This window comes from Oxyura jamaicensis, chromosome 25 (genome assembly GCF_011077185.1).
Source record: "Oxyura jamaicensis isolate SHBP4307 breed ruddy duck chromosome 25, BPBGC_Ojam_1.0, whole genome shotgun sequence".
NCBI lineage: Eukaryota > Metazoa > Chordata > Aves > Anseriformes > Anatidae > Oxyura > Oxyura jamaicensis.
This window is the reverse complement of record NC_048917.1, coordinates 272,071-296,543: the sequence shown is the minus strand read 5'-3', so window position 1 is coordinate 296,543 and position 24,473 is coordinate 272,071. Positions and strand designations below refer to the sequence as shown.

The 24,473-nt window shown below is 54.6% G+C and overlaps 1 protein-coding gene and 1 long non-coding RNA gene across 9 annotated transcripts; both read left to right on the top strand.

Moving 5' to 3' along the window:
* The first annotated feature begins 30 nt into the window (after positions 1-30).
* On the top strand, positions 31-24,473 carry PIP5K1A (phosphatidylinositol-4-phosphate 5-kinase type 1 alpha). Of its 8 annotated transcripts, none has more exons than XM_035346401.1 (16): positions 31-73; positions 8,515-8,549; positions 9,302-9,391; positions 12,209-12,339; positions 12,743-12,860; positions 13,079-13,231; positions 14,387-14,686; positions 15,251-15,456; positions 16,109-16,192; positions 17,147-17,195; positions 17,571-17,655; positions 17,974-18,111; positions 18,543-18,651; positions 19,619-19,699; positions 22,598-22,682; positions 23,216-24,473. In XM_035346401.1, exons 3-16 carry the CDS (start codon positions 9,302-9,304, stop codon positions 23,216-23,218), a joined length of 1,632 nt encoding a protein of 543 aa, XP_035202292.1. In that variant the 5' UTR covers positions 31-73; positions 8,515-8,549; the 3' UTR covers positions 23,219-24,473. The 8 variants fall into 8 exon arrangements, with proteins under 8 accessions (XP_035202292.1, XP_035202289.1, XP_035202291.1 ...); XM_035346398.1 differs by having other exon boundaries at positions 18,522-18,651; XM_035346400.1 differs by having other exon boundaries at positions 18,522-18,651; positions 22,575-22,682.
* Positions 9,407-11,704, top strand: LOC118178135. Its single transcript, XR_004756084.1, has 2 exons — positions 9,407-9,773; positions 11,110-11,704. It is a non-coding gene; the product is annotated as an uncharacterized LOC118178135 (long non-coding RNA).

Here is a 24,473-nt window from a genome sequence, read left to right as displayed (position 1 = left end):
AGAGCGAGAGGAGGGCGCTGCAAGATGGCGGCGGCGGGGCCTGAGCCGGGGGGCAGCGGCGGCGGCCTGGGGGGTACGGGGCCGGGCGAGGGTCTCGGGGGGGGGGGCGCCGCGGGGCCGGCTCCGGGGCCTGGGTTGAGCCCCGCGGGGGCGAGACGGGCGAGCCGCGGCTGGGGCCGGGCGGGAGGCGCGGGGCCGGGGCGGGCCCCGGGGCCACGGGAGGGGTTGGCGGGGTCGCGGGCGGGAGGGGGGGGGAAAAGGGGGGAGCCGCCGCTGATGGGGGGGCGCGGGGCGGGGAGGGGGGAGCGCGGCCCCTGCCCATGCCGGTCCTCAGCCGCGTTTCGCGGGGGCGGCGGGGGGCTGCGGGGCCCCGTGTCCGTTCGGCTCCCGGGGAAGGGCGCGGGGCTCCGGCAGCTCCCCCGTCGCTGTCCCGGCTGGACCGGGGGGGGCCGGGGCGGCTCCGTGGGGTCGGGGCGGGGAGAGAGCGGCGCTGGGCGCGGCGGGGCCGAGCGGCGGCGGGAGCCCCCGCGGGCGAGAAGCGGGGCGCGCTCGGTCCCCCCAGCCCTGCCCAGGCGCTGCCCCCGCGTCCTGGCGGCGGGGCCCGGAGCCCCGCTCCCCTTGTGCGCTGCCCCCAGACCCGCTCCGTGCGGCCGGGCGCCGGGGTGGTCTCCTGGAAGCCTCTCGGTTTGCGTTCGGCAAGCTCCGTCCGTCTGCCCGGTCGCTGTGGTAGGGGGCGGCGAGGTTTCGTTGTTCCTCGTAAGGCGGAATGGTGAAGCTCCCCGGGCACGGAGAAAGCCCCTCGTCACCCCCGAGCACGGCACGGGGGGGGAGACGAGAAAAACGCCGGGGGAGCCGTCGGGGTGAGCCTCGGCCCGTTGGTGTGCTGCGCCTGTTCTCGTGTAGAGGCGTTTGGGGGCTGTTGGCCGAGCACCCCGTAAAGGAACCGCCTGCAATCATTGCGGCAAAGCAGCTGGCAGGGACCCGTGCAGGGGTTGGATTTTCTGCCTTCCGAGCTGTGTCCGTGCACCGGGCAGGTTTGAAAATGGGTCTCTGACATCCCCGCTTCGTCTTCGCTCAGCTCACGAGCAGGCGGCGGAGCCGTGGTACCTGTTGGGCCCACAGAGCCGGTTCTGTGAGGAGCACGAGGCTGCTTGGATCTCTGCTGGCTACGGCAGCTGTGGTGCTGCAGCTCGGGGCGAGGCCCGGGGGTCTTCTCCTCGCCCTGCTGTGAGGCTTCCTTTCAGAACGTGAGCTGCTCCCTCTGCCCGTCCCCAGCCCTGAGGAGGAGGAGCCAGCTCCAGAGAGCTCGCAGGGCCCAGAGGGTTTCAGGAGCTTTGCTTTGGAGAAAATACACGAGCACACAAGCAAATCCCTTCTCCCTTCCTGCTGGAATAGTTGCCATTGTTTGCTTTCCAGGTAGCTAGGTGTTGGCTAACGCGCATTTCCCACAGGATCCTAATTATGAAGGAGCCTCTGCGTGACGTGGGCCATACGTGGAGGACGTTCCCTTGCTCGATCCCCGGCGGTGCGGGCGCTGAGCCCTGGCGCCGTCTCGGGGAGACCCGGGGCCTCTCTCTGGGCGCTCGCCCCCTTCCCCGAGCGGGGTTGCTGCGGGCAGCGCCCGGGCTGGGGCTCGGCAGTTTGCTGGGAGCAGGGGCAGAGCTGGAGCTCGGGGGAGCACGCGGCAGCACACACCTGCGATGGGCCTCCCGTGGAGGAGCCGCCCGCGTGCAGCTCCCCAGGGCTGGCCTCCAGCGCCGAGGCTGGGCCTGGCTTGGCTGGTACCCCTGGGCCTGGCGGCGAGAGGCACTCGCTGGTCTGGCCGAGTGTGAGTTCCGTGTAGTAACAGGGCCGTGAGCGAGCACCGGGCTGCGGACGTAACCAGGGCTTCGCTCCGCTGTCTCGCTTTGGCCTCGGGGCCGTCGCGTGAGCCTTGCTGAGAGCCGGGGGAGCAGCTCTGCAGGCAGAGGGGGACGGTATTCGTGGGGGCGCCCGCTCTGGATGCGAGGCTTTTCTCCATGGTAAACCTTAACCCATCCCCGGCCCCAGCAGGGCTTGTTGTCCACCCTCAGTGGCACGTGGTGTGGTTCACCCCGGGGGCTGATTACTCAGCTACTGCAGCTGAAATAAAGGGGACGAGAACGATTCCGAGTCCCACCCTTCCTCCTCCCGTCCGCCCCCTGCTCCCCTCCTGCGGCCCTGCCCTGCTGCATGCTCGGCTCCCCGGGGAAACACCCAGGAGGATTTCTCATTTTGCTGCTTTCACTTTGAAGCAGCGTGTGCCAAAAATGCTAATGTGGGATTTCAGTTGTTTGCCTCTTTGTGCCTTCGGTGCAGCCACTGCTTTATAATTACGGATCTGAGAGGGTTGAGAGTTCATTGTCACCCTGGCTTCAGGCCCCTCCCTGACATCCACAGACAAAAGAATCGCTCTCAAAATGGCTCAGTCACTTCTGTGGGCAGGAAAATCCGCCCGACACCTCTGCAGTGAGCTGAGAGCAGGCTCCTGAGCCCTCGCTGGAGGTGTAACACCCACAGAGCCTCAGCTCCCACCCTCCGATTCCTGCAGGGGGGACAAAGCCTTGGGCCCACCTCGCTGAGACCACGCAGGCGGGAGGAAAGATCAGTTTCTTAAACAGAACCATCTGAACGGCTCAGCATCGAGCTTAAAATAGGACGTCAGATGCCTTCGAGTCTTGTCTCCGTTGTGAAAGTCTCTCCCTCACAAACGTTTATGGGATGTGGGGAGGCCTCGGTGGGTGCCGAAGGTCGGCAGCGTGAGCTGGGTCCCGCCGTCACCGGCCCTGCTGGGAGCACAGCGGTGGCCGGGGTCCTGCTTGTGGTGCCCCGGCACTGGGCAAAGCTGCCTCGTCTTTAAGACGGAGACAAAAGAACGTCGGGAGAACAAAGATGAGCAGTGGCTCCTCTGAATAATGACGAGCGCGTCCGTCTTCCGACGGCTCACCCAGCAAAGCAGCGGCTAGAAAGCCGGTGAGAGCCGTGCGGTTTGCTGGGGGCACCGGTGCCCTGGGGTGCCGTTTCCTGAGCCGGGTCTGAATTTCCCTTTGGAAAGGAAGAAGCCGCTTCTCCGCGTCCTCACGGTGCTGCCGGCGCGGGTGCCCCGCCACGGAGCGCGATGAGAGGCGCCAGCCGCTCGCGTCCCGCCTCAGCCGTGTGAGCGCAGTGATGAAACGTGTTACCTCGCCGCGGCCCCGCAGGCTCTGCCTGCTTTAAAACGGAGCTCCCGGGGCAGGGGGATCCCTTACGCCTGACCTACATTTCATTCTCCTGGAAAACGATCGGTTGTCTTCCCCGAAAGGCGCAGCGCAGCAGGCTGAGCGTTGCTCCCGGTGCCGCTGAGCGAGGCCCTGGGTGCTGCCCTGGGACGGGGGCTGTTCCCGCAGCACCCCTCAGCGCCGCTTGCGGGATGAGCTGGAGAGGGGATGCCTCAGCGCCTGCTGGCAAGGTTTGTATCCCCAGCGTCGGTCTGGCAGCCCTAAAGCTGCCTGTGAAATCCACCAGCCCCGTGGAACCCAGCAGCTCTGCGTTTCTCGCCTAGTGCCGCTGCCGGGGAGCGGTTTAAGTTTTAAATCGTTGCAGCGCGCTCGTGGAGAGGTGTAGCAGTGCCGAGCTGTAACACCGGCGGGCTCGGGCCGGCTGCGGGATTGCTTTTCAGGTGGCAGGACCTGCGCCAGCAGGAGCGGGGGTCTCTGGGTCCCTGCGGGAAGGAGTTTCCAGCAGATGTTCCAAGGAATGCTCTTGTCTGAGGGCTCGTCGGTCCGCAGGTGCGAAACGCCTTCAGGAAATACTGCAGCCTGCCCCGGAATGCGGCTGGGAAAGCTGAGATCCTGTCACTCCTCCTCCCCTGGGATATTTTTGCTCTGAAGCATCAGGAAAAGCAATAAACCGAGCACTCCGCAGTCCGGCGGCGCGCGGGGCTTCGTTAGCAGCGCTGAGCCGTCGGCTGCGTCTGCTTCGTTTCCAGCCCCCGTCCTCTGGGGGGGAGCAGAAGGGCGCAGCTCAGAGGGTTGCTGTTGGGCCAGGGCCGGCGGGGACGGAACGCAGGCGGGTCTGGAGCAGGTGGCGGGTGCTTCTTGCTCCCTGTCCTTTTCTGCTGACACCGTCGCAGCCCCAGGCCGTGGAGTGGCGCGGCCGTTCTCCCATCGCTGCCTGAGCACCGGGGGGAGTGCCGGGTGTTTTGGGGGTGCAGGAGTGAAGACCTCGCGAAGTGCCGAGGTCATCTGCCAGCCCTGCTCCGCTGGGGAGGTAAGCGGCCGTCAGTCGAGACGGGCCCGAGCCTCCAGGCACCTTCAGAAGGGGTTTGTTTGGCAGTGCTCCCGGTCCCGCTCATCCTTGGTCAAGCTGTGCTGATGAGGGGTGGAGGCAGACGGGTTTCTTCCCAGCCCCGGTGGCTTCTGCTGGGTTTGGGTGAGCGCTCCCACACGCTCCCTGCCATGAAGCGAGCCAGGGACTGCGGGGACGGCCGCGCCAGCCCCGATGGTGGAACGCCAGGAGGATGTCAGCGGCCCCCAGGTGATGGGGAAAAGCTCCAGCCCCATCCTTTGAGTTGTGCCCACCCCTGCCAGCCTGTGGCAGCACGGAGGACAGAGCAGGCTGCTTTTTCATCGAGCTCTGGCTTTGGGTTTCTGCAATGTGCTGGGGAGCTGGCTGGTGTGCGGAGGCCGGGGTTGGATTCTGCCCAGCCTCCTGCAGTAAAACGCTGCTTCATTGCTCCGGGTTGGGTATGGCGACCTCCCCAAAAAGCCTCCGGCGATCTGCTGGTGAGGAGAGCTTGACACGTTTGCTGTTCCTGCAAAACAGCAAGAAGAGCCCGGATAAAATTACCCAGGTCTGCGTCTTCCCTACCTGTCTGGGCTTCTTCCCAGCCAGCCCCCTGCTCGCCGCGGTGCCCGTGTCAGCAGAGCCCAGTAGCTTCAGGAGCACCTTGGTCCGCAGGCCTGTGGAACGAGCGGAGGAGAGGAAGGGAGACTGATCCGGGGCAACGCCGGCCGTGCGTGCACCAGCTGGGGCTGCCGTCTGCTAGCAAGCGGTGGCAGCAAAGATAACCCCACAAGGAGCCCGCAGCGAGCACGTAGGAGCTCTTTGTGCAGAGGCCGAGTTCACGAGCTCTCCTGATGCGTTTGGTTCAACGTTCTTAACATTTATTGGAACAAACCTGTCAAGGCAGAGAGTTGCAGTGTTACTCACCGCTGGCCCTCCGGCCAAGCTCAAGCGTCTGCGAGTGTTTTGTTATCCCCAGGGGCCGTGCTGGCAGGGGCCGCTTCCAGTGCCAGGGGTTCCTGCGGGGTCTGCCCCGGGCCCCAGCTCGGGCCTGGCTGCTGCGGCTTTTCAGAGCAGCCCTCGCGGAGGTGGATGGGGTATTTGGGCTCCTCCGGAGCCACGGGAGGGTTTTTGTCACACGTGGGTCCTGCACGAAGGGGTCTCAGTCAGGAGCGAGGCGTTCTGCTGGTGGAGTTTGGATCTTTGTTTCCTTAGCTAGGGAAAGCAGGATTTCTTTGTGTGTTTTCTCGGGAAAAATGCCTGCTGTTTCTTCGAGTAGCTGAAGTATCCGTTCCCTGTGTAACCTCTGTGTTTTTCCTTGTATAGATTTCAGCTTTTTGTGCTGCTCGGTGAAGTCATTTCGAAGAGGTAGACGGATTGCATAAAGCATGGTTTCCTCCTCTCCGGTAACCAGCAGCAAAATGCCACCTTACGTAACCGTCTTGGCTTGCGAGGACTGACAGAACTTGGTGTTTCTCTCTAATCCAGCTCAAAGGAAGGCTGCTCCCCTCTCAACCAAAGCTGCTCTTTTACTGACACGTGCTGTGGAAGTGCTCTCCTGACACCCTGGCGGCTCCGCGCCTCTGCGTGCGTGCCGGCAGCGCTGCTGCAGCCGGGTTTTCTGCTCTCCGCTCTGCCTGGCCCGAGCTTTGCAGAGAAGCAGCCTCCCTGCCATGTCCATTTGCGGTGCCGGGGGGCTGATCCCGACAGGCTTTTTGGGGGGTGGCAGGCGGAAACGCGCACTGGAGCATCCCAGAGCAGGTGGCGAGCCGTGGCGTGGGGCTGCTCTTCTGGTGCTCCCTGCTGCTGAGCACCCAAAGAGGTACCCTTCTGGGGGAACCCGGCTTTCTTTCCTAACTGCAGCCTCTCCCGTGCTGGCTGCTTGCTGGGGTGAGACAAAACCCTAAAGTTAGCAGGAGGACGGAGGAGGAAGGGCAGTGCATGCCGGTGTGACGTGTCCTGGCGCTCGGCTGGCCCCGCTCAGGCGCTGGAGAGCTGGGCTGATGATGTGTTTGGGTGTGCTAACGTTTTCACTTTTTATTTTCGTCTAAAAACATGAAGCACAGCTAAAATTTGTCAGAGTGGCTCTGTTTAAAAATAGAGCCGAGCGGGTATTGGTCCTGGCTGTAGCAAATTAGCATGCTCGTGTGCTAGACAAACGAGTGAAGTGTGAGTCTGACCCGTGTGCCTTGTCCCGTGCTCCGCTCAGCGAAGCGTTTGTCCAGGCCGTTTGACGAGGTGCCATCATCGCAACTTCTGCTGAGCTTTTCTTCTAGTATTTGTTCCCTGGCCGTATCAATATCTGGTCTGTTGCTGCTGACAAGGTCCCGGACAGCTGAGGCTGGAGGAGGGCAGACAGCCATTGCCTTGGCTTCGTTCCGCTTCTGTAAACGGCTCCGAGGAATGCTCCGAGGCTGCCCGTAGGGATCGGCCCCACCGACACGAGCGAGAGGAAAAGGAAACCTTTAGGGACGGAGGGAATTCGGGGTTGGACAGGACCATCTAACCTTGGTCTGTTTCCTTTGTCTAGAATTAACTGCTCGGATCCCTTAAGCCATTTTTCAGTCGTGGGTCAGAATTCTGGTGGAAGAAACATTTTGTTTAAATAGATCCAGAAACAGGAGCGTCAGCCTTTTGAAAAGGATTTCGCTTTGTTGCATTTACGCTGTTCAGTTTCACACCTTCACCTCTCTGAGCAGGGTGTGAGTGGTGGGGGACACACGGCACAAGCAAAACCACCTTTAAATAGAAGGAAGAAGAGGATGGAGCTGACTGCCCTGATTTCAGGTGGACACCTCTGAGCCCTGTTCTCCGACCTCGGCCAGCACTGGTTTTGGGAGGCGTGTGCTCGTGTCGGGGGCAAACTGGAATTCCCCATTTCCCAGTTGGCAGCACATTGGGAAGGTGTCAGAGGGATGGGGGGGGGGGGTCTGTTTCCTACCCACGGACCTGGGGTACGTCGGGGGCTGCCGGTGCCACGGGCTTTGTGAACCGAGGCTTGGTTTACGTTCTCTTAGCGCTTCGTGCGATGAAGGCAGCGTGGCAGAGATCTGCTGCGGTTCCTCCGGCGAGGGAGCTGTAGTTAAATCCTGGTGGAATACAGCCTCGCACAGATGATTAAATATTAACACAGCTAATCTCCAAGGTGATGAGGCTGCTGGTGCTGCTTCGGGATTGCTTGAATCCTGGGGCTTTTAGAGGTTTCAATTTACATAATTACAGATACTTGTTTAAGAAAAAAAAAGAAAAGATGTAATTGCTGTTGAACAGGCGCTGTATCGTAGCGCCCAGGATGTGTGCCCTATCCCTGCGTCCCAACTGATCTTGGCAAGTTGCATGGTTGGACTTGGTGATCTTGAAAGTCTTTTTTGACCTAAATGATTCTGATTTTAAGTCCAAGAGCCTTGAGGCAATGCAGTCTCCTGTGCTGGAAAGGGACAGAGCCGAGCTCTGTTGGCTCCGGGCTAGGACAGGGGCCGAGTTCCGCCTGCGGCGTGGGGCCGGGGCAGGAGGAGCACGAGCCAGGAGCTCATCGGGACAAACCGCCTGGTCTTCAAAGGGAGACCAGAGGTGGCAGGACGGCTGGGGCAGTCCTTCTCTGCTTTGCTTAATAAAATGCGTTTGTTGTGTGTTTTTTTTTCATGTTTGCTTGTTTAATATGTATTGAAATGAGAACTTTGATCATTCGATAAGGGGATCAGAAGGCTGCTGGGGTTTGCTGTTCAGTGCCTCCGTTCCTTTTGCCGAAATGCAAATTCTGCTTGATGAAATGGCAGCGGGAGGCTGTCCGCAGCCGCGGGGGGCTGTGGGTGGTGGGTGGGCACCGAAGCGCCGTGAGGGCCGCGCATGGCAGCGCTCAGCCTGGCAAAACAACCGCTGGCCACCGGGCAGCGTGGGGCACCGGGAGGGCTGCTGGGGTCCCCAGGGCTGCTGGGGTCCCCAGCGGTGCTGGGTTGGGCCGGGCCGAGCGGACCCCAGCCCGTCGCTGTGCTGCCGTGTGGGCGCAGGCAGGGCCTGGCTGGGTGAGCGGTAAGCGCAATAGCATTTCCTTGTGGCTTGACAAAAACCCTCTCTGCTGTAAGGGGAGAAGCTGGGAAGAAATCAAACATGAGTCAGTGCTTTTCAGATGCCTGAAATCTCTGGAAGCGAGGCGCCGTGTCTTGCTTTTTTTTTGCGTGTGTGATGTGTGATAATGATTAACTCCTTCTGAGTTTGGCTTTGTTGTTTTGACAGGATCATCTACTTTCAAAAAATCGCTCACCCCTGAGGTAAGTTTCTGATGGACAGACTGGCCAAGAGAATCACTTCTGAGAGAAGGCTCAAAATGCCCAATTTCAGACTTAAATAAGATTGCAGAGAGCAGACAAGTTAAGGGTAAGCCAGGCAGTGGTAAGTACGGTAAGTTGCAAATATTCGCTTGGGAAATGAGAAGATCTCTCCTTACAAAGAGAATCTGCCCTTAAAAACCCAGCTTGGGACCGAGCAATTCTTGTGCTACCAAAACACCAAACAGGTATCCTGCCAAGAGCAAGACATTCGGGTTGTTTTGACTGAGAAACACCAGTTAACAACAGCATGTGTTTAAACAGAATATAATGAGTCAAGCGAGTTCTTGGGGCATGAATCAGAGCAGAATTCGAAGCCTTCCTAAACTGTTTCCTCAAAGAATTAGCCTCACTGGCAAAAGCAGGGTGGCTGGCTGGGGTTGGGCCAAACTCCCTTAGAGCTGACGGGTTTGTGATGATGGTGATTACAAAACAAAACCCAAAATGTCTTCTGCTGGAAGCAGACCCCTCGGGGTGGGCCTCAGGCAGGCAGCAGTCAGTCGGCTCTCTGGAGGCCTTCCAGCGCCGCTGCTGTTCCCAAGGCAGGCCTGGATGGGGCCTGGGCCTTCAGCAGGGAGCACACACAGCTTCCATCTCTGAGAACAGCAAAACTAAGGACAGACGGTTCTGGGCAGCCACAGGCCTCTAAGAGATCATAAACACTTTGTTCTCACCATCCTTTACTCTATTCCTAGATGCCAGGTTCTTCGGGACAGCCAGGCTCACAGACAATAAAAAAAGGGCACAGAGGAGTGGATTCCACAGGCGAGACTACCTATAAAAAGGTAGGTTAGCTCTTGTACAGCTCACTTGAGTATTGTCGTTTTCTACAACACAAATGCTGCCCAGAACAGCAGCATCTAACGAGCTTCAGCGTTAGACATTTGTGGTGGTCCCAGAAGAAGATCTGGAAGGGAGCGCAGCCTTCCGAGCTGGAAAACCAAAGGACTGAATACGCACTTTTCAGGCAGCTTCTGTGGTCTTCTAAAAGGGGAATTATTTTTAAACTTTGCCCATTAGCAAGGGCAAAGGCCTTCTTAGGCCTCTCCTGGCTTGTTGGGTGCTTTCTATGCTCTGGGTACAATAGTCCCTACAGATCTTGTGGCATTACCGGAATTCGCTTTACAAAGGGGAGATTGTTAGGAAATTTTCAAAAAGCCTGTAAATGTGGCTATTTTGTGGATGCTGCTTCCAGTTTGTAGGACTTCATCAGAATGGGCTTACTTTCTCTGAAGTAAGATTGGCTTCTAGGGGGTAGATTAAATGAGCAATGGCTTGATACGGTCATTCAATTTCTTTATGTAAGCGAAACTTCTAGTCCGAAATCTCTAACCCAGATGCATTTGCATCTCTTGTCAGGAATCAGAGTGGAAGGGAGGAACTCCAATGGTGCTTCTGCAGAAGCTGGCTTTTTTATAGTGCCCCTTTAGAAATTGCTTATGTCTTCAAGTTTGGGATCTGGCTTCCAGTCTCCCGCAAATATGGACATAGAAAGTTAGATGGCAATAGGAGAGAAAAGGAGTAACCAATGTAAAATGCCTGAAATGTTTCTTGTGAGGGTCCCAGAAACCTGGTAGGACACTGCATGGGATTTATCCGGGAATGGGACTAATGGACTGTCTGTCTCTTTTCAATCCTGTCCTTTTCCATGGGTGGTAAGATGTTTTTTTATAACTCTTTGTCCTATAAAAGTGATTGTAAACACACAGCGAGCTGCTCAGCTGATCTTGCTGGCTAATAGAAGAGAAAAATACTTTTTCCTTGGCAACCTGGCCCTGTGGCTGTGTGTTCGCAAACAAGGCAGCAATGCAGTGAGACTGCCCTTGGAGTTCAAGCAGGACTAGGTGTGCTGAGCTGAGATCTGTTTTCAAGCAACTTCAGCCTGGAGAGGGTAAGGAAGAGAAGTGGAATCAAATTCTTCTTCCCTCGCCAACTAATACTGAAGTAAATGGCAAATACGAGTAGGTGGCTGAGGGAGAAAAGGACATCGTCTTGATGGGAGGATGGAGTTGCTGCAAGTTTATGGCTGTCTCTTCAGGTCACCGTAAGCAGATCTCTTGCAGCTATGGCAGCAGAAAAACAGTTAAGTGGGAGAAATCATAGAATCGTAGAATATCCCAAATTGGAAGGGACCCATAAAGATCATCGAGTCCAACTCCTGGCACCACGCAGGTCTACCCAAAAATTCAGACCTTATGACTCAGAGCACAGTCCAAACGCTTCTTAAACTCTGACAGGCTTGGTGCAATGACTGTGTCCCCAGGGAGCCTGTTCCAGTGCACGACAACCCTCTCGGTGAAGAACCTCTTCCTGATAACGTTCCTCTTAATTTTGCAAGGCTTCATGGAAGATGTGTTTCTGGGGAAAAAAATTAAATGTTCTTCTCCCAGGTCTGGTCTAGATGCTGAGCTGCTAAATGCTTTGATGTGCAATGATTTCTTGTGCAGAGGGCTGAGCTTTGTTTAGCCTGAGGAAAAAAAACACAAACTAGTTGGGTCACGAGCCCTGAATCTTGTTCTCGGTTTGGTTGCTATATGTTTAAGTGAAATGTCCATGAGCTGCTGTACACAGATCCAACTTGCACCTGTTCTGCAGCATCAACATTTCCAACAGGCATTACAGCAAAGCTCAGATCTCTGTGCTCCAGGAGCTGACAGGCTGTATAACATGGGGGTGTTGAGCAGATCTCATCTGGGCTGTGCTGGGAAAAACAGCCCCTAGCATGAGCTAGACTGAAGCACGTCTCAGTGGCCTGAGATGAGATCATGTGCTGTGCAGGCAGAAGAGGACTCTTGGTGTAAGAAGCTGTAACGAGAACACAGTCTGGCATTGTTCTCGGACAGCTCGTGCACAGGATGCAGGAGTGAGATTCATGTCTTTGCTCCTCATTTTTAAATGACAGTGAGCTGCTTAAGGTTAGAGAGTCACGACCCAGCAAGGTCAGAGGAAGGAGGTAGCAGCAGACAGAAGTGTGCATTGTGTGCTGGCCCTGCCTGCCTTGCCCGAGCTGGGGAAGGGTAAACTCTGAACTGTGAAGCTCCACGACCTGGCAGACTAAGGTGACAAGATGTGTCTTTATTTGTATGGGAACAAGATAGGCTGTCCCTGGAAGTCTTTCTCCTCTGACTGCAGGTTGTAGAGATGAGCACTGTGGGAGGAGGGAATAAAATTCACTCTTCTGAAGGCCAGCTGGGTATTGAAAGTTCAAGTCCTTTTCAGCTCAGGTAGAGTGCAGGAGTTGTGTAGGATGTGATCAGGGATGTAGAGGCGCGCCCAGGAGGGCGGGCTATTCACTAGTTTGGCAGCAGCTTCGCCATCCTGTCATCACGGCGTGCTGGGGCCTGATCATTTGTGCACCCTCTCTCTGGAGCAGACTGCGACAACAGGACAATGAAGCCAGAGCAACACTGGTCATTGAGAAAGAAATGAAGGAAGCTGTAACCAGCAGGTGTAAAACTACCCTAACTGGAACTAGTGGGTGTAAAATACCCCAGCTTAACAGTGCTGCTTTAAGCTTGGGGCTCCCTTTTCTTTAACTCCTTTCTTTCCTGTTTCCAGTCTGCTGCTTCGCGTTGCCTGACTCCTTTTCTCTGTCTCTCCAGACAACATCATCTGCCTTGAAAGGTGCCATTCAGCTGGGCATTACGCACACAGTTGGAAGCTTGAGCACCAAACCTGAAAGAGATGTTCTCATGCAAGATTTCTACGTAGTAGAAAGTATTTTCTTCCCCAGGTCAGTGTTTGCTTTCTCTTCTATGTTGTGCTTTGGTAGTGAGTAGCAGCACTAGATCCCAGCCCTACTTGCATGTTAAGAAGCGGCACCAAACCCGGGCAGCTGATTTCAGGAGCGAGCACAGGTCTCGTGAGCAGAGCTGCACCATGGACCAGCTATGGACCAGCTCTGACTCCTGCCTGTGACCTCCTGTCTCTGAAGAGGCCCAGATGTGAGCACCTTTGGTCTTGGGAACAACTGCAGAGTTGCTGTTGTGCATGCATCCTTGTGTCCCTCCTGGGTGGGTGCTTTTTAGCACTTGAGTATGTTAGAGGCAGCCAGCCGGTGGGTGGTTGCTTTTTGGGTCGTCTCTTAAGAAACCTGACAAACGCACATTCCTGTATGCCCTTCTGTCCTTGATCAGTGAAGGGAGTAACCTGACCCCGGCTCATCACTACAATGACTTTCGGTTCAAAACCTACGCTCCAGTGGCCTTTCGTTATTTCCGGGAGCTGTTTGGGATCCGACCTGATGACTATCTGGTAAGGTGTTGGTTGTTCCCATTTGTTGTGTGCTCTGTGATGGGTGTTTGTCCTCGTTCCCCTCCGCAGAGCTGTGGAGTGCTCTGCATGCACAGCGCTGGGTGCTGTCTGTGACCCTGGAGTTTGACTCTGTTGATCTTTAGAAGGCAGAGCCTGTGCACTGAAGTTTCCTGCTGATGTCTCTTTCACCCCTGCTTTTCCCATCTTCTCCCCCTCAGTACTCACTCTGTAGTGAGCCACTCATCGAACTCTCTAACTCCGGGGCCAGTGGATCCCTCTTCTACGTATCCAGTGACGATGAGTTTATCATCAAAACAGTTCAGCACAAAGAAGCTGAGTTCTTGCAGAAGCTGCTGCCTGGCTACTATATGGTAAGGCGCTTGGGTGAGGCTTTCATTGGAAGCTAGGGAAGCGTCCCCCATGTGTACAAATGTGACAGAAAATGCTGCATACGGCCTGGTAGCTGTGAGTGGAGGTTTGATCTGTGCCTCAGCTGACTGACAGCTGTTGTCTCAACTGTCCAGAGGCAAAGACAGTCACCAAAGGACACAAACCGCCTGGGTATCGCAAGACTAGCACAGGAGTCTTGCATTGCACTTAGTGACTTGGGTGGTTGTAGAACGTTGCAGGCTGCCTTGTGACCAGCTGTGAACTGCTGTGAGCTGTCCTTTCTGCACAGTGTCACGCCAGTGGTACTTTGTCTTGCGACGATGTACTTATGTTTCCCTTCCCAGAATTAGGCTTGGTTCCGTCTGCAAAGCTGAAGTATTCCGCTGAAGAACTCTGATTTTAGGTTTCGATACATGGAAGCAGCAGTACTGGGAGTAAAGGCATGTTAATTTTATGAAAGCAGTTACAGGAAAAAAAGGCTTTTTGAGTTTGGAGTGAAATCGGATCCCACCCTGAAGCGTGATATGTGTGTGATCTGACTGCTTCATGTTTTTTTACAGCCTGACCTTTTCAAGCCACCTCTGTAAAGGGGAATTTAGCCATGAGACAGCCCTGCCTTGCAGAAGTGCCTTAGGACTTTTGATGGTGTTGGGGCCGTTAGCTGAATTCTCTGAACTGCTCCGGAACCCACAAATATTTTGCTCTGATTATACCTCAAAAGCACATTGTTTTTCTTCAAAATTCTGTCCAGCGTCTTCCATAGCCACGACAGTTCAGATCTGTTTGTCCTGACGTACTTAGCTTGACCTAGGTGCCAAATTTAAAATGGCTAAGCACAAGATCATCCGGTGCCCTGCAGCCTCCCCAGCTTAGCTTCTGTGTGAGTGAGCAGCAAATTCCTTTTGCGTTTACAAGCTTTATCTGACCCATTCAGCTTTGCAAAGAGGTTATTAGCAGTAGGCATCACCCGTCTGTTCCCATGCTCACCTGCCCATGTCTCGTAGCTTCTTTGGTGATTGAATTGTTGCCATTTCCATTTCAGCTTAGAAGCACGGGAAGGAGCAAATAACTCCTCTGAATAGCGTGTAAATAACCAGGATGGCTTTGAAGGTATTTCTGTGTTTTTGGCACTTTAGAACTTGAACCAGAACCCAAGGACGCTGCTGCCAAAGTTTTATGGCTTGTACTGTGTCCAAGCTGGGGGCAAAAACATTCGGATTGTTGTGATGAACAACCTTCTGCCACGCTCTGTGAAAATGCACCTGAAATATGACCTGAAGGGCTCCACCTACAAACGCCGAGCATCCCAGAAGGAACGGGAGAAGGTCTTCCCAACATACAAGGACTTGGATTTTATGCAGGACATCCCTGATGGCCTCTTCTTAGACTCAGACATGTATAATGCTCTGTGCAAAACGTTACAGAGAGACTGTTTGGTAAGTGGAGGGGTGAAGAGTAGCATGGAAAGATCTGTCCTTTTTCTGAGCCTTTTCCATGAAAAATGGGGTAGCAGCTGTCGTTCTCATAGTCTCTACTGGGGGTGTTGACTAGAGAACCTGTTTATTCATAGCGGTGTGGACAAGACGACCTGGACCCCAGCTGCACACAGCTCTGTCTGTAGAGGCAGAGGACAGCAGCAGTGTCTCCTCTCCCTCTGCCAAGGTTGCATTGTGGAGCAGGGCAGGATCTGGGGAGAGGGGCAGGAGATTTGACTGAGCCTGGGCTCAAGTTGTGAGCTGCCTCTGAGCAGCGACGCAGAAATCAGTGATACCCCCTGGTTTGGGTCCCTTTCTGCACAGGAGGAATACCAGTGGCTTTCCTGTAACTCCCTTTGGAATCTGTAGATGAGCTGACTGTGCGCGGGCTATGGATTAAAAGTCATCCCCTCTATACACTCAGGGCTCTAGGCAGAAATGCTGACTGCACCGTTGCAAATGTCTGCTCTGACAGTTTCACTGGGCTTGCAGTACTGAATGAGCCTTCGTTGACTTTCTGCCCAGGTCCTACAGAGTTTTAAAATCATGGATTATAGCTTGCTTGTGGCAATCCATAACATTGATCTGGCACAGAGAGAGCATGCGTTGGCAGATGGGACGTCTCAAACCGATACGCGGCGACCCGCTGCCCAGAAGGCCCTCTACTCTACAGCCATGGAATCCATCCAAGGAGAGGCCCGGCGAGGTGGCACCATAGAGACCGATGACCAGTAAGTTCGTGTCGGTGTTCCTGTTCTCACTGAAGTACCATGAAGAGTGAGGGGTAAAACCCAAGCTTAGCTAATGGATTCTTCATTTAGATGCAGACTGGGCTATACAGGATTGCTGGACAGAGAATTCTCGATACCAAATCTTCCTGTGCTTTTAGCTTTGGCTTTGACTTCCCTTCCTTAATGTGCAAAAGATCTTTTGGCCTTCCAGGTGGCTTTGAGAGTTCTCTGCTCACCACTTTTTGGCAGCTTCAGATAGCTGTATCCATCTGTCTCCAAGAGGCGTAGTGCTTGCTTTGTTCGATCAGGCTAACAGCCCATAAAGTCCAGCTGCCATCCTCAGTATGGTTGGTGGTAGCTGCTCTTTACAGTTGCTTGGTCTCTTCTCATGAAGGAGTTGGGATGAATCCTCATCTTCAGTAAGACTGGCATGCAGACAGGAAAGGGGTCAGTTCTAGGAGGTTTAGTGAACTTACCCAAATGTTTTCCTCTGATCTGTTTTCCCCAATTTATTAGCTGAACAGGAGGAGCCTCCTGCGTGTTGATGCTTGTTAAATAGTTCGCATAATACTCAGCCCACGCCAGGCAGCCTGAGAGAGGCAGTGGGGTGTGAGAACACCCTGTTTCATGTTTGTGCTCTGTCCTCTTCTAGGATGGGAGGCATTCCAGCCCGTAATGCCAAGGGGGAGAGACTGCTCCTTTACATCGGCATCATCGATGTGCTGCAGTCCTACAGGTAAGAAACACTGAGCAACGGCTGTGTATCACCTAAGAGTGAAATCACTTCACAGCATTGTCTGTCCCTGCTCGTTTGGCAAGACTGGCTTTCAAGAAAAAAGATGTGTTTTATTAACCACCTTCATTTCTTTTTATTTTCTTGAAGTTGGGCTTTTGGGGATCGATTTCCAGGTCTTGTTTACCGTACTTACTTCACGTTCCCAGAATGGATTTACTCTCATGAAGTTTTTTTTGTATGCTGTGGTTGTTGTGCGCAGGCACAACACAGGAAGTGGGGAGGAAAAAACACGTGGTGGCTTAAAATGGCCATAACCACTTCTCCCTATGAAAGTAAAAATAGGTGTAAGGCTTACCTTCTATTTATATTGAAATACAACATCCAGGAAGTTACATACGTAAAGCGTCTGTGAAAAGTCGTAGCAAGTTAACTGCCCATGTTACTTATGCCTGAAACTCTCCACTCGCCCCCCAGCTCTGCCCCAAAGCACTGAAGCTGTGGTTTCACGAGGTGTGAGGTGCTGTTCTAGCAGCTCTGAGGACGCAGGTCTTGCTCTGCTACAGCTGTCGTGGCGGCCCAGCGCTAGTTCTCGTCTTATGCTGACTCTGGTGCTTTCTGAACCCTCCCTCGGGGTCACTCCGTTCACTCACCCTGCAAAGACAGTTTTTTGCTGAATTAGGGAGCTGAGTCATCTCTCGGACAGATGCAGTGAGGGAAGTTGTTGTAAAGGAAGCCTGGGACTGTAGAGCAGGGACAGGAAAGCAGTGCGGGAGAGCGATCTGTTCGGTCAGCCCCAGCATCTGCCGAGCTGGACAACGAAGAGAATCTAAAGCCCAAGTGGTCAGTTGTTTGGGGTGTTGGCTGCTGCTGTCAAAAGGCAGGCTCAGGAATGAGTGAGCATCATATCGTACATGGATTGGTTTGGAAATTGTTCTTAATTCTTTCCCTTTTCAGATTCGTCAAGAAGCTAGAGCATTCTTGGAAGGCCCTTGTACATGATGGGGTAAGGAGTAAAAAATTCCACTGTTTCATTTGTCTTGCAATAATACCAGCTCGCTGCTCTTGCTCCTTCTGCGCACAGGATCCTGGCTTTCTAAGGAGCACGTGTATTTCCCTTTTAAAATAAAAGTAGTCTTCTCTAGGTAGCGTCACATTTGTTAACGCTTTTCATCAACTTATTTCTTAACAAATATCGATTGCGTTTTATGTAATGCAAAACTCCATCTAATCTGTTTCTCACGGCTCTCGTCACTGTGAGAACCCCTGACTGTTCCTAGTCCAATGTAGCATGTGTCAAGGTTAGCAGTGGGAAATAAGCTCGTGTTCACTGTAATCCCTTACTAATTAAGATTCACATGTTAATGTTTATCCCTTTCAGGACACTGTGTCTGTGCACAGGCCCAGCTTCTATGCTGAAAGATTCCAACGGTTCATGTGCAACACAGCATTCAAGAAAATACCACGTAAGTACCTCTGTGCAGCTGTACCCCTGACAACTGCCGTTGGTTCTGGTTCTTGCTCAGCAGCTGTGGTCTGGGAAGGTGAATGACAGCATTTAGACCTTGAGGAAGTCTGCTGTGCTACGTCACCTCATTCTTCCACCTAGATTGTTCTTGCCTCACAAATGTGACGTTACAGGAGCTGTTTCTTCCATCAGAATGTTCCTTCAGAGCACAGCCCTCGTTCCAGTCTCTGTCACTGGAAAGTTGCTGTGTCAGGTCTTTTACTCCTTCCTGAGCACAGTGTGTTACTGAAGCGCTGCCTTGGTCTTTGTCTTTAAGTAAAGCCGTCCCCTTCCAAGAAGAGCCGGTCTGGCACCGCAGTTCCTCGTCGAAGCTGTCAAGGAGGAGTGCCTTTCCAGTCACATATGTCATGTGAGACAAAAGCACAAGTAACGACGGAGGTGGATGTGGAGCAAGGTTGGTACCTGGGTGGAAAAAAGAAAAGAAAAAAGCCTAGTGAAGTTCTTTTTCAGCTTGTATTTGTCTAATCAAAGCTTTCTGCCTCCTGAGCCGTGCAAGAGACCTCTGTGTGGTTTTGCAGTCCTGCCAGGGGCAGGGTCTGTTTCCTGGGTTGATAGGTGCCAGAAACTGGGCTGAGGCTGTGTGGCAGTCTCAGGTGTCTGGTCTCTTCCCAACTGCACGTGCCATGGGATTTAGGTCAGCTGGGCTAGGCAGGCCTGTGGAGCGTCAGACTCCAAGCAGAGAACTGAAGGCAGGGCTGGTTTTTCAGTGCTCAGATGTCTTAGATGTCTCGGATGGGATCCAGCTCAGATCCTGACCCGTGGCTAGTGTGTTCTGGTGATGGAACAGTCTGTGCTTCAACTCAGGTTCCCACCTTGGTCGTCCAGATCTCCTGCCCAGGACTCTGCCAGTAGATGAAGCTAACAGCGATTCCGTTGCAACGACCCTGTCCACTTCTTCCTTGGGCAGCGGAGGCCTCAACTCGCCCGCAAACAGGTAAGGCTCTCACTGTTCGGTGCATGGCAGGCCAGCAGCTGCTGTGAGTGCGATCCGTGAGCCACAGGAGGGCTCTGTGCTGCTTTGTGGTGCTCGGTTTTTTGGCATGTTTGCGGAATTACCTGTTTGAGTGGTCCTTCTGTGGTGATGAGCAAGTTCAGTACTGTCAGTTCAAGCATGTGCAAGGGGGGAGCGTTTTGTCACCGTTCCTGCGTGCAGTCTTCTGCAGATGACGTGATGTTGCATCTTCTGTTTGGGCTGTGCAGGGGTCCCAGTGGCTTTGAGTTCCTCGAGCGTCCTGTATTTAATGGCTTTGTTCTGGAGTTGAGATAACCGTGCTAGTTAAAGTGCGTTGGTGGAGGTGGCACTGCCAAAATGTACTTGAAGAACATGAACGTGGCCGTGGAGGGTACTGAAAGTGACCTCCCTGCCTTGCTGTACCTCTCAGAGGGTCGGGCTCTCTCGCAGCTTTGCGATTTGGAGAGCGTGGAGCTCCCACAGCTCCTCAGGAAAGGAGGCTGCAGGGAGGTGTGCAGGCAGATTTCCTCAGGAGCTGAAGTGCATGGAGAGCTGTGAGGGAGAGGATGGCTGCCTTTGAATGTTTCGTTTGTTGCTGAAGTGGTAAGACTTGAAGAGTACGAGGAGGAGCTGTGGTCAGAGAACGATCCCTTTCACAGAAGTTTTTCTGAGGTGTTAACTTCTCTTCCTTGGAAGCGATCATAAACCACCTGTCTTCATCATTCCTGACGTATTGCCCTGCATCACGGCACTGATCGAAGTGCCTGCTCCGCGCTGAGCTGCAGGAGAACAAGACACAATTGTAATTACCACCTTTGATTCCCTCTGTAAAACCTGGAAACTTCTCATTAGGGATCTGAAACCAGAGCTGCTCCTTCCCAGTCCATCAGCATGCCTGAGGCGTTCTTTTTACTTAACTGCAGGTCTCTCTCCTTCAATCTCTACGTAGGTCAGTGGGCGTACAAGTGCATAAAGCTGACAGCTCAGCAAAGGATTTGACTAGAGCAGCTACCGGCATCTTCTTGCCTAGGTGAGGGGTGGAACCAGGCTGCCTGAAACCTTTTGTCTGGAGGGTGTGTTCAGGGAGATTTGCCCGGAGGTTCGGCCTGGTGCTTTTTGCTGGCCAGTGGTTACAGCTGCTGCACGATTTGCTCCCAGAACACGGTACTGAAGCAGGGTGGGTCCCTGTGCAAAGACTCGGCCATCCTCGGCGTGTCTGCGAGGCTCAGTGGCAAAACCTCTCGAGGCGACGTCCTCCTTGCAGCACGTGGCTCTGACGCTGTTCGTGGTAAAAACGCAGGGTCTGGTGTGAGAGATCCACGGCCGCTCCACCGAGCTCAGCCCTGGGTGGTTCCCCGGGTGCCAAGCCCGATTCGTGTGTTTGCCCCAGTGCCTCCGGGGCTGAGCACACCACTTACCGCACCCTGCAGGCACTCCAGCATGTGCTTGCTTACTCTTTGCCAGCAAAAAACCCTGTGTCAGCAGGCAGTGGTACTGGAATCGAGGACAGGGAACAGGCGAACGTTTTCTCCCACGTGGGACCTTTAGGGCCTTAGGCTCTGTGAGCTCCCCACATTGCGCTTGTTGTCAGAGGCTTAAATCCCCTTGGGTGGTTGTGGGAGAGCTGTAAAGCTCTGCAAACTCTGAAAAGGATGGAAGCGATTTGTAAATTATTGATTTTTTAACGATGTAACTTGTTGAAAGGGTTTAAAAAGGAATTTTCCCTCTCTGCAGAATCTGCTGGTCTAGCGGGGTGTTTACCACTCCTTGGGGAGGCAAGCTCTTAAATCCCTGCCCTGTGCGAAGGGGAGGGAGCCCACCTGACGGAGCAGATCTGAGGGGCAGGCAGGATCCTGCCTGCTCGAGAGCTGCCTTTAAGGAGGAGCTCGGCCTTCTCGTGGGTGCCTCAGTCTCGGACTGTTTTGCAACACAGCCTCGTGTCTGCCTCCGTGTAGTGGCCACGTGCCCCCGTGTGCTGCGTGCACCCCGTGCGCTGGGGATGCGCCCTTTGTGGTGGCGTCAGCGGGAGCGCGCAGGCGTGGGTGCCCCCAGGGCGGGGAGCCGAGCCGGGCAGCTGGGTGCTGGCGGAGCTGGCTTTCCCTGCCCAGCTGCCTGGGCTGGGCCCAGCTAGGGACTGGTCCGGCACCACCGCCCCGACGTCGGCGGGGAGTACCTGCTGGCAGCAAACCCCGAAGCTGCAGAGGAGGGTGTGATGCTGAACGAGGGAGGAAGGCTTCCTTCAGTATGCAAGGATCCATCAGCAGCCTCTTCTGCTTCTGGGAAGGGCAGATGGGCTGGGGCTGCCCCACTCCAGCCCAGCTCTGGCACATAAGGGAGGCTGTGGCGAGGTGGGGGTCGGTCTGTTCTCCCACGTGCCTGGTGACAGGACGAGGGGGAATGGGCTAAAGTTGTGCCGGGGGAGGTTTAGGTTGGATGTTAGGAAGAACTTCTTTACTGAACGGGTTGTGAGGCACTGGAACGGGCTGCCCAGGGAAGTGGTTGGGTCCCCATCCCTGGAGGTCTTTAAAGGACGTTTAGATGTAGAGCTTAGGGATATGGGTTAGTGGAAGATTTGTTAGCGTTAGGTCGCAGGTTGGACTCGGTGGTCTTGGAGGTCTCTTCTAACCTAGACTATTCTGTGATTCTGTGATTAACCTCTGGCAGAAGCATCCTGGTGCATGAGCAGCTTACCCACCGCGCTGCGAGCATCAGCTGCTGACCCGCATGCCGTGGCAAGGAGTTCCAGGGGTTGCCTACCTGTGTTTCAGAGGGGCTCGTTGTTTTCCTGAGCACTGTGGTTGATCCCGCTAGGGTTAATGAGACGCCTTGAGGGCCACATGCCCTGCAACCGGCGCTGATCATCCTTGCCTCTCACGTCTGCCTAGGTCAGAAACAGAGAGTCGCCAGGCAGAGAGCTCCAGGGGAGCTGAAGGCAGAGCAGCTCAGAGGAAGCAGGCAAATAGGTGAGCGTGATCAGGCAGGGAGGTGGAGTCTTGCATTCCTGAGAGGATGACTGGTGTCATGGGCGAGTTATCGCTGCACGGCTGTTTGCGTGCAGTGCTGTGTCGCCTGATGACTGAGCAGCTCGGTGCTTCTGTGCTCTGGCGACAGGCAGCGGCATCCCACCGAGGAAGGCAGGCTTGGCCAAGCCCTGGGTGGTACTTGCAGGAGGCACTCCTCAAGTCGCCAGGAGAGCCGTGCCTGCTAAGTGAAATACGCCTTCACGGACCGACTGCTGCCCGTGGGATTGCTCAGGGCTGAAGAGAAGCTGCGGTCACCATGCCCTTAGCGGGAAAGGGCTCAAGACCCAGGCTGGGAGCTGGAGTTCCTTGGCCAGCTGGTTGTGGCCATTTAGCTGTGCAGGTTCATGAAAGAAATGGGGAGATAACGAGGGATATTGGACTCCAGTGAGTGTTGTTCCAGGACACACACCCACCCCCTGCCCCTTTTCTCTCTGCCCTGTGTCAGGCACGGTGTGCGCATGCGGTGCACCTGCAGGCACGACGCGGCTCACCGTCATTGTGTAAGAGCCAGGGGCTTTTTCAAATAAAGGTGCCTCTGCCTGTAGAGGCTGAGGTTTGCTGTTCTCTGGTGCTTTGTGGGTGCTTTGACTCTGGACTGCTTCCACCCAGGACCGTTTTCATGTTGATGAGGTGCTTGAGGACTTGTGTGAAGAAGTGCTGGCCAGAAGTGCTTGTTCCTGATGTATGAAGTCACCTGGACTGGGGGCTTGATTTTCCAGGTGTTGTTTCAGGTGCCTGGCCCTGCAAGGATCGTGTTGCCTGTGACTAAACCTGCCTAACAAAGCCTTTGTGACGTGCTGGGATGCTCCAGTGTGCTGGGTGCAGCAGGGCAACCGAGAAACGTGACTTATTGACAGCTCATTCTTAAAAACTGCTTTACAGGTCTCCCCCTTCTGTTTTCCCAGCGGCTCCCCAGGGCCTTCAATACCCGAGCACTCCTCAGAACTGAGGGAACAGTTCGAAGACCTGCAGGAGACGGAGATAAGCTTTGTGAGTACTGTGCTTCTGGGGGGGAAGCGAGCAGGTCTGTAGGTGGGTGGACAATGACGGGCTACGTGGCTCTGGTTCTGCTGTTCCCCAGAGGCGCTGGGAGCGCAGGCATTGAGCTGGGTGGGTGAGAAGCGACCGGAGCAGGAAACACGTTGCATTTTCCTCTGGTATGTGAAGGCTCGGTCTGCCTTGTGCTAGGCACTGTTCATCCTCTTAGTAATCTGCTACCCCCAAAACCTTCCAGTAGCTAAAGTGGGAGGCAAAGCAGAGACATTCCTTTCTTCCAAGGGCCAAGAGTGGGTTGGGTGGCAGAGAGAAAAGTGGGTGAAGCTGACCCAGACCCGCTCTGCTGTCCTAGCAGAGGAGGACATACTCACAGCCCCTCCTGTGTAAGGCATTGGTTCGGGAAAGACCACGAGCGAGCTCAGCATCCCCATTTGCTTTGCCTCTTCCCGGGGCAGAGAAAGTTCAGGAGACCAGTCAGGAAAGCTCTGCTGCTCTTCCTCAGCATCTCTCCTCTTGTCTCTTTTCAGTGAGGCAACATCGAGGCCGTTGCGATGGAAGCAGATGGTTCCGTGCTCTGCGTGGTCTGTGGAGTCTGACAGACGTTCAGCCCCCGTTGCTGACTTTTTTTATTTTATTTTAGAAATTTTATCTGGACTGAAACCTAAAAGCTGGAAGGCTGGCTTACACATAGCGAGGTAGTGTTACACGAGACTGGGCCAGCACAGCTGAGCCTCAGGACGCCTGAAGTCTCCTTACCGCAGAGCGCATCAGGCGCCGCTGTGTCCCCACCGTCCTCCTTGCTTTTGAAGCCTGCCAGGAGCAAAGCAGGCTGTTGGGAGGAGGAGGAACTGCTCCACATGGGCTGAAGGCCTCTGGAAAAGGGATCTGACTTTCAGGGAGTTCTCTACTTGGGATGCCAACGCCACAAACCTTGCAAGAACAGGCAACTCTTCAGAGTTCTGGGGGGAAACGGGCATGAGAAGCTCAGTGGGGCAGTTTGCGACAGAGCAGTGTGGTTTTATTTTGTATTTTAAACGAGTTTTTAATTTAAAAGTTTCCTTGAATTCAGTCATATCACTTCTTTTTAGTCCTGCAGTATAGTCATTCTTTTTTAATAAATAAGCTTCTCAGTATTCCACCAGAAAATACCCCGGGTGAGAGGCAGCGAGGGGCGCTGACCGCAAGGAGCCCTCTCCCCGGTACCTGCTCCCGGTGGCAGTGGTCTCCTGAGACAGCGAGGTGGAGAGCAGGGGTGCTCTGTGGTGCTCCCTAGCTTGGAGGATTTTGAAGATGCAAAGCTTTTGAGATGTCAGGGAGGTTTGGGATTGCTTTGTCCTTGTTTTTGAAACGAGTGTCTTTTCCCTGCCATGTTTCCTTCCCCACAAGTAACTAATGGAGGGAGATCTTTGTAATGGGCACACTTTTTAAAGCCCTCAGTATTTCTTAAGCAAATGGACCAAACCTAGCCTGCTCGGTTCCCTTCCCTGCCCTCCAGCCTGCCGTTACGTCCTGTTGTGGGCACCGCTGGCAAAACTTCCCGTTTTTATAGCTCGGCTCCCTTTCGATATCTCAGCCTGCGCCCTAGCCAGCCTTGCGGAACCGCGTTTGGCACCGATGCTCTCGATGGCTCAAGATCGAGATACCGACCTAAACGGCTGCCTGCTGTGTGCGCTGAGACAGACGTCTGCCTCCACAACAGTACGGAGCATTTCAAGCCCCATTTAAAGAAAAATAAGAGCTGAAGGGAGGCAGGGTTCTGTCCTGGCCGTTCCCCCTGTGCGTGAG

Bases quoted from the DNA above. Each gene is read 5' to 3' on its own strand.
- PIP5K1A (XM_035346398.1), top strand. From the start codon at position 9,302: ATGCCAGGTTCTTCGGGACAGCCAGGCTCACAGACAATAAAAAAAGGG. The intron at 18,112-18,521 runs GTTGGTACCTGG...GCTTCAACTCAG, and splicing joins GGAGGTGGATGTGGAGCAAG to GTTCCCACCTTGGTCGTCCA. The intron at 19,700-22,597 runs GTGAGGGGTGGA...CTGTTTTCCCAG, and splicing joins ACCGGCATCTTCTTGCCTAG to CGGCTCCCCAGGGCCTTCAA.